This window comes from Dipodomys ordii, unplaced genomic scaffold (genome assembly GCF_000151885.1).
Source record: "Dipodomys ordii isolate 6190 unplaced genomic scaffold, Dord_2.0 Scaffold146, whole genome shotgun sequence".
In the NCBI taxonomy this organism is placed as follows: Eukaryota; Metazoa; Chordata; class Mammalia; order Rodentia; family Heteromyidae; genus Dipodomys; species Dipodomys ordii.
The window spans coordinates 2480410-2489597 of record NW_012267362.1 but is presented as its reverse complement, the minus strand read 5'-3'; the positions used below and the strand labels follow the sequence as shown (position 1 = coordinate 2489597).

Genomic DNA, 9188 nt, shown 5'->3' with positions numbered 1-9188 from the left:
AAAAAGCCGGAAGTGGCACTGTGGCTCAAGTGGTAGAGCGCTAGCCTTGAGCTGAAGAGCTGAGGGACAGCACCCAGGCCCAGAGTTCAGGCCCCACCACCGGACCCAAAAATAAAAAAAGAAGAAGAAGAAGAAAAAAGGCTTCAGCACACTTCTGATTACAGGTTCCATTTTTTAAAATTATATTTCCTTTTTCACATTAGGTTAAGGTATTTTCCCACTAATCTAGCAAAAAAAATAAATGGTAAAAACAAATCTCTGTAAAGTGCAAGCTTTGGAAAGATCAAAGACCTACTTATATAATAAATTGTGAGCAAACTAGGAAATTTCATCAAAGGACTAAAAACTGTAGGGGAGAAAGAAAATTAGAGGTGAAAACTATATAAACTGCTAATAGACTTAAAAAAAATACTCAACAGTTGGACTTAATAGTAGGTTTACCACAACTAAAGAGAACACTAATTGTGGAAACTAAGAAAATACACACAATCACAGAAATAAAAAGGATAGATTTTTCCATAAAATAGTATAAGACACCCGGAAAACAGTGTTCAGATCCACCATCTATGTCCTTGGAACCCTCGAAGAAGAGAACAGAGATTGTGGCCAGATATCTTCCAAAACTGATCAAAGATGAACCACAAGTTCAAGAAGTGCTATGAAGCCTGTCTGGTGCAAACAACAAATGTCTGGTGTCTAAATGACAAGTCTAGTCTGGCTGGAGTTTGAGAGTTTTTGATAATGAGGTTGGTCACTCCAGATTAGGCAAGACTTACAAGCCATGCTAAAGAGTTTAGATTTGAATCTGGGCATGGTGGTATATACCTGTAATCTCTGCTACTGAGGTAAAAGAGTCACAATCAAGATAAGCCTGGGATATATAGTTTTAAGATTAATAAATAAGGGAGAAATAGAGTAGAAGAAAGGATGACGTAGATCAAGATGCATTGTACTCAAACTGACATGTTGAATTGAAATCCTTTGTACAACTACATAAATATAATAAATAAAAATAAAGATAAATAAATAGAAAGTAGTTAGAATTTTACTGTGGGGTTGGGGAGCTGTGGGGAGGGCAGGGAGTTGGATATGAGGCTTGAACTCAGGGCCCGGGCACTGTTCCTGAGCTCTCTTTGTTCAAGGCTAGCACTGTACTACTGTGAGCCACAGTACCACTTCTGGTTTTCTGGTGGTTAATTGGAGCTTAAAGTCTCATAGACTCCTACTTCAAACCATGATCCTCAAATCTCAGCCTACTGAGTAGCTAGGAGTACAGGCATGAGCCACCAGCATCTAGCCTCTTTATGATATTTGCAAGCATAAATATCTACTTCAGAATTATTTAACAGATATTTAATTTTAAATCCTTGCTCACACCATATCCTTAAAGTGTGTTCTATCTTTGGCAGGAATTAAAAGGTGGAAAAGCTTATGCAAAGGTAAGTAAATCTTCAACTCCTATGGATTTTGTGATATCATTCATTGGTTTATTCGTACAATTATTATTTAAGCTTGACCTTCAAAAAGCAATTTAGAGATTGAATAGTTAGATCCAGCAATAATTTATAAGCATATTTTTCTCCCCCTTCTCTCTCTTTCTCTCCCTCTCTCTCTTTCTTCTTCCTTTCCTTTCTCTCTGTGTCTCTCTGTCTCTGTCTCTGTCTCTTTCTCTGTCTCTGTCTCTCTCTGTCTCTCTCTCTCTCTCTCTCTCTCTCTCTCTCTCTCTCTTGTGCCAGTAGTGGAACTTAAACTAATATCCTTGTCTTATCTTTTTCTACTCAAGGCTGGCACTCTACCACTTGAGCCACACTACCACTTGAGCCACACCTCCACTTCTGCCTTTTTTTGCTAGCTACTTGGAGAAAAGAATCTCTCAATTTTTCTGACCAGGTTGGCTTTGAACTAGGATTCTTAGATCTCAGTCCCTTGAATAGCTAGGGTTATAGATATGAACCACCAGAGCCTGGCAAACATATTCTTTCTAAATCCTTATTATGGGATGCTATCCTTATTTTTTAGCTTGCCTACTAGAAAAAATCTGGTTTTCTCCTTCCTTGCTTCTTTTCTTCCTTCCTTCCTTAATTCCTTCCTTCCTTTCTTCCTTTCCTTCCTTCCTTTCTTCCTTCCTTCTTTCTTTCTTTCTTTCTTTCTGTCTTCCTTCCTTCCTTTCTTTTGAACTCAGGGATTGGGCACTGTCACTGAGCTTTTGTGCTTAAGGCTAGTCTCTACTACTTGAACTACAGCTCCATTTCTGGATTTGGGATGGTTAAATAGAGATGAGTCTTAAGGACTTTACTGCCTCGTCTGGCTTTGAACTGCAGTCCTCAGATCTCAGTGTCCTAAGTAGCTAGGATTACAAACATAAGCAACCAGCTCTCAGCTATCTGGTTTTCTTGATGCTATTGCTGCCTAATACTCAGACAGCCTCACTTGGGAAGTATTGCCAGTACTGCCTCTCCTCATTGGGCCTCTGTGCTGTCCTCACAGTCAATACATCTGTCCTGTGCTGTCTGCAAAGGATTGCTTCCATGGCTCTCCCTTCCCCATGATGCTCTAGTCCCTTGTATAAAATGGCATAGTATTTGTATATAACCTACACATATCCTCCCATATATTTTAAATTGTCTCTGAATTACTTCAATGCAAAATAAATACTATAGAGAATAATTACAAGAAGAAAAGTTTGCACATGTTTAGTACAAGCCCAATTTGTGTGTGTGTGTGGTTCTGGGGTTCAAACTGAGATCTTTGCACATGCTAGGTAAGCAATCTATCATTAAACTGTACCCCCAGATCCTTGATGACTTTTTTCATCCATGATTGGTTGAATCCATGAATATGTAGCCCACAGAGAAAGAGGACCACTGTATATCACCACTGCTCTTGTTGCTAGCTGTATGGAATTAAGCAAGATAGAATGAATGAGTGTTTAGTAATACTAGCAGAAACCCACACACTCATCTTTTATTTCTAATCCCTGTGAATATCTCTAGCCAGCCAGCCATCTGAGCCAAGGACATAGAAACTACATTTAACCAGCAAACCTACCTAATTGCCTAAATCTCGTGGTTTGCATTGTCAGCCAGGATGTTCTTTGCTCGAAGTAACAGAAAACAAGTCTCAACTAGAGATACTTCTTAACCTCACAAAAGAACTAGGAAATTGAGCTGCTCTAGGATTGGTTATATTTATCTTATATTCTGTATTTGATAACTTGGTTCTTTTATGTGCTTGTGTGCCAGTACTGGGGCTTAACTCAGGGCTTTGCACACTTGCTTAGCTTTTCTGCCCATGGCTGGTACTCCTGGAGGTCTGGTACTTGAACCACACTTCCACTTCCTAGCATCTCAACTTTTAGCACATTTGCATGTGATAAAGTCCATCTGCCTCTCTTTGTATTATACTTTGCTGAATAAGAAAGCTTCTCCTAGATGGTTTCTCAAAGGACTCCCATATCCTTAATTGGCCAGAACTGGAGCATATGCTCACTTAAGCAATTTGTGGACAAAGGAATGGGTGGGTTGCTCTGGTTATCTTAGACTTACCATAATTTAACAGTGAGCTAGGATGCACATGGATGGTGCACATGGATGAATAAGGAGACTAAATAACTCAATAAAAACAGATTCTGCTAGCAAAACATAGCAGATCACTGGGTGCTGGACAGAGAGGTGACATGCATGGTCTGCTACAACCAATGAATGCTATTGATTTTTCTTTCTCTTTGTAAAGCTCTTGAAAACCATACCTTCTCTCTATTCCCAAGGCTGCTACCTTAGATTATTGCTTCTTTCTTTCTTTCTTTCTTTCTTCCTTTCTTTCTTTCTTTCTTTCTTTCTTTCTTTCTTTCTTTCTTTCTTTCTTTCTTTCTTTCTTTTCAGTTGTGGGGCTTGAACTCTGTGCCTGGGCACTGGCCCTGAGCTCTTCAGCTCAAGGTGAGCGCTCTACCACTTGAGCCACAGTGCCACTTCCGGTTTTTTGAGTGGTTTATTGGAGATAAGAGTCTCATGGACTTTCGTGCCTGGGCTGGCTTTGAACCATGATCCTCAAATCTCAGCCTTCTGAGTAGCTAGGATTACAGGCGTGAGCCACCGGCGCCCAGCTTTCATTATTTCTTACTAACAGCCCATATTGGCCTCCTCTTATCCATCTCTGTTGTTGCCTTCCTCCATAGCATTGCCAGAGCAATCTTTGTAAACTTGATCATATTCTTCTTCCAGTCCCTCCACAATAGTTATTGCTTATAAAGGCATTTAAAAACTTTATAAACTAATCAATAGAACCCCTTTTTATTTCAAATTATTTCTGTTCCTTCATGTCTTCTGCTCGACACGTAGGGTCTGTCTGCCTCGCTTCCTCCTCTCATTCTTTTGCAGCTTTCTGCCATTGTTGGCTTCCTGGAGTAAGTAGCTCCTGCTATTTTTGCTGCTGTGCCTTGTGACTGGACATTTTCTCACCATGCCATGGGTATACTTCTCTCTCCTCTTATCTCGTCAACTCACAGCTCCTTAAAGATGAACTGAGTCATGCCTTGCCACTAAGAACATATCTTTTCCTCTCTTGTGCTTGTGTCTGCATCTATCATACACTTATCAGACTTTATCAATGAGTTTGTTTTCTGTTTTCTTGTATTAAACCATGACAGAATAACTCTATAGATGATCTGCTCTGCTCAAGGGCAGAGCTCTTGCTTAGTATAATGTACGAGGCCATAGCTTCAATTCCTACAAGAAACAAAGAAACAAGAGAGCAGGAATAGGGAGGGAAGAAAGAAGGAAAAATATTAGTATGTTCCTAGTGCCAAATATCAGCAGGCAAAATAATACTATTTTACATCTAATACTACATAATATAATAATATAATATTTGCATATAATAATATTTTATGTATAATATTTCCTGAGTTAATTAATACCTTCCTACAGATACAGTAGATATGAGTGACATATATATCATTTTCATTAAACAATTATCTTAGTAAAGTCAAAGAAGGAAGAGTGTTTGTCCTGGTTTTCATGTTTTCCTGTGTTTAGAACAAAGCCTTGCACATAAAAGATGCTCAGTAAAATTTAACCTCATTCATTAGTAATTTCAGTATAGACATCACATTGCAATTTACCTCCCTTTAATATGTTTTCCTAATGTAGACCAACTTGTTTGGGTTTCTGCAACTGGATGGCATAAACAACAGATACAAATGTCTATGTCTGGTGAGATTACTTCCCAGTTTGTGGATGACTAGCTTCTCATTATATCTTCACATGGCAGAAAGCATTAATCAGTCTGGAGGCATGGCTCAAGGGGTAGAGCACCTGACCACCAAGCACAAAGGCCTGAGTTCAAACCCCAGTACCATTAAAAAAAATCACTAGTCTAGGCTTGTGGATGTAGCGCAGTAGTAGCAGTGGTAGGAGCACATGCTTAACATGTATAAGGCCTTCAGATTGTACCCTAAAACCAGGGGTGTGGGCTATTAAATTATTTATCATCGTGTCCTAATTCCCTCCCAAAGGCCCCAGCACCAAATACCATCCTATTTGGCACTATTGTTTTAGTATATAACTTTTGGAAAAGCAAAGTATATGATTTATAACATAGATAAGATTTTTTTTAACTTAGGGGCAAATGTAATGTTACTATGACAGCCATGTACAGTAAGTCAGTGATCTAAGTTTTGTTCAATGAAGGCTCCTTTAGAGAAGTAACATTTACATGTATGGAGTGAATAATAAACATATAGTACTGTGCAAGAGAATATTACAGGCAGAGAACAAGAGTTTAAGGGCTTAAAGGTGATCTTGACATTTCCAAAGAACAGAGCTTTGAGGCTAGCAAGATAAATAAGGGGGGAGGGGAGGGAGTACAGTTGGCTGCATGGCCAGTGATAGAGACAACATAGATAACTCTCTCAAGGACTTTGGTGGAGGGAGGATGGGATGGGAAGGCAGAAAAATAATCCAGTAGTAAAGGAGATATGAGATGGGGTTTTGCTTTGTCCATTAAGAACCAAATAGAAAACCCAGTATCTTTGTCCACTGATGGAAATAGTCCAATGTAGAGGAAAGACTTTAGAATGACCAAGAGCAGGAAGAGCTGCTGAAGTAATGAACTTGAGTCGGCAGGAGGTGAGAAGTTTGTCCTCAGGAACACAGCCAAGATCAAAGTGGAAAGGAAAATAGAAGGTGCTAATACAGGTAGGCGAGTGGATGTGGCTTGCGGTTATGAGTTTATGGAAGCTAAGTGCTCTTGTAATTGCTTTTGCTTTTATTTTCTGAGTGCATAGGAGGCAAGGTCATTGGCAGAGAGTGAGGACAGGAAAGAGGTATTGGAGGTTCAGAGGGAAAGAGAAATATATGAGATCTGGTGTGTTGATACTGTGTAACCAGATGAGTTTCATGATTCTTTTCATACTCATTTGCATGCTTTTGTGCCCATAAAAGACAGTAAGACCAAAGCAACTATGTGAAAGTAGATGTTACCTTGCTGTGTACCTGACTTACTGCATTTAGGACTCATTCTTTCTTGTGCCAGTTTAAAGCTACTAAAATAATTTTCCCATTTGCAGTTTCAAATCTCTGTCTTGAAAAAAAAGTTTTTAATTAAAAAATAGATCATCTTAAACCTGTCATCCTAGCTGCTCAGGGGGCTGAGATCTGAGAATTGAGGTTCAAAACTAGACTAGGCTGACAAATCTGAGAGACTCTTATCTCCAGTTAACCACGTAAAAGCCAAAAGTAGAGCTATGGTTCAAGTGTTAAAGTGCTAGTCTTGAATGAAAAGGCTAAGGGACAGCACCCAAGCCCTGAGTTCAAGCCCCAGTGCCATCACACACACACACACACAAAGGAAGGAAGGATAAAAAGAAGAAAATTCATATTGAATCTCACTCAGATGTGCTACTCTGTTTAAAACCTTGAAGGAATCTCAACAGTGTCTGAAATGTACTTTATATGATATGTTCATGAACAAGTGCTTCATTATCTGCAAGCTCAGTTTGTTTTGCTATGTACGTCAGGCTGCCCTAAGACTTACTATACAGCCCAGTCTTGCCTAGAATGTGGGATCCTCCTGCCTCAACTTCCCTAATACTGGGATTACAAGCTTGTGCCACCATGCCCACCATTAGTAAAAGACTCAAGAAATTCTTAGTCACTTAGAAGTTGACTGTTCAAAAAAATAAAGATAGCTGGGCACCAGTGGCTTATGCCTATAATTCTAGCTACCCAGGAGACTGAGGTCTGAGGATCCCAATTCCAAGGCAGGAAATGTCAGTCAGACTCTTAACTCCAATTAAGCACAAAATGTCAGAAGTGGAGCAGTAGCTCAAGTGGTAGAGCACCAGCCATGAGCAAAAAGAGCTCAGGAACAGTACCCAGGCCACAAGTTCAAGCCCTAGTACCAGCACACACACAAAAAGACATGATATAGCAAGTGTGACCTGTATTGAACAACATCCAAGGGAGGGCTATAGACAAAATTTTGGTAACTGCAGAAAATAGGAGCCAGGTCTTGGGGGTAATACAGAAGAGGAACAGGTCTACACTGCATCTCTGGGTAGGACCAGAGAAGGTAAGTGTGGGTGGAGCTAGGAGAAAAGGAAGGTTCCAGAAAGAGAGCTGGCTCACAGGAATCATTAAGGTTAAAGCTTAGCAGTGGGAAAAGAAAAAGAGCTGGTACAAAAGAAGGTTGTAGGGGGGTGGGAAGGTGGCTCAGTGGTAGAGCTCTTGCCTTGCATGCTTGAGGCCCTGGGTTCAATTCCTCAGCACCACATAAGCAAAAAAGAAAAAAAAGCCGGAAGTGGTGCTGTGGCTCAAGTGGTAGAGCGCTAGCCTTGAGCTGAAGAGCTGAGGGACAGCGCTCAGGACCCAAGTTCAGGCCCCACGACCAGACCCCCCCACAAAAAAAAAAGAAGGTTGTAGGATTCCTTCTGCCCATACTAGTTCTTAAAGGAGATTGAAAACAGAAGAGCCTGCAGCCCCATTTGGTAACTAGGCATAGAGCTGGAACCAGAATAGAGAGAGTGTGCATGCAAATGACTGTGACTTGTCAGCATTTTTACCATGTGATGTGAGCACCACTGCTACTTAGAATGATTTTCATTGTGTGATACGCATTGGTTTAAATGTAAGGGTAATGCATTTACTTTAATATTTACATTTAATACATGAATCTCTGATATCAAAGGTTTTGTTGCTTAGCACAAGAGTAGAATAGGTAATACATTTTTATTTAAAACGTAAGCCAATTTAAGAACACAGGTAAAGTCTCTAAAAAAGAGTGTTCAAATGGCAAGAACTAGGAATGACTGTTGTTTGAGGAAACTTGACTAGACATAGACTGAATGTTTATTTTAAGGAGACTATGATAGAAGCCTACCAGATATTCTATTAATATAATTCTCTTTCTTTTCCTAGCTGGGCTTTGCAGATCTAAACCTGGCAGAGTTTGCTGGATCAGGAAATACCACTCGTCGCTGCTTACTGGAAGGCTATGATACCAAAAATACAAGACAGGATAATTCCATTCTTAAAGTAAGTACACAAGCTTTATATGCTGACTGATGAGATTCTATGCCCATAAAGACACATGGGTACATGCCTTCAAGTACAAGATGTGAGTCAGTGCTGAGGTGGTAGGCCTGCCACACCTCTGAAATACAAGTACACACCGGCTAGGAAAAGACCTGTCCAATTCACAGGAGCAGTGGAAAGTAGTAGACAGCCACCTTCACGATCAAAGGTATTTCGAATGAGTTTGTGAACATTCCGAGAAGTAAGTCCATACTGTAAAGTAAATTAAATATAATTGAGTAGCTGATAAAGAGAATGCCATGCAGTATTCAGGCAGGAAGAGAAGTTTATTTTATTATGGAACTGTTGCCCCCTCCGCACATGGTAGAGACCACGTGGCCCAAAGAGGCAAGCTGAGGTCGGCCTGAGTTTAAGTAGGGAAGGGACAGGGAGAAGGTGAGAGAAGGTGTGGCCGCACGAATTCAGATGTGACCTCAGGGTCTGGGACCTTCTCCAGTCGAAGGGGAGTCATGACCTGGGATAGCCCAGGTGGAGGAGGGGGAGGTGACTGCCCAGGTGTGCCAGTTATCTAGATGACACAGGTACTGGATGGAGACTTAGCCAAGAGAAGGGAGGAGTCTGTCTCGCCTTCCGGGGTGGAGCTTACACATACTACCA

General features: G+C 40.5%; 1 protein-coding gene across 1 annotated transcript in view; it reads left to right on the top strand.

The window, feature by feature from the left end:
• Fam102b (family with sequence similarity 102, member B) overlaps positions 1-9188 on the top strand; it is a 17553-nt gene that overhangs the window by 755 nt on the left and 7610 nt on the right. Inside the window, exons 2-3 of the mRNA XM_013031851.1 lie at positions 1410-1439; positions 8415-8531. Coding sequence (XP_012887305.1) covers positions 1410-1439; positions 8415-8531 — 147 coding nt within the window. The remainder of the gene's footprint in view (positions 1-1409; positions 1440-8414; positions 8532-9188) is intronic.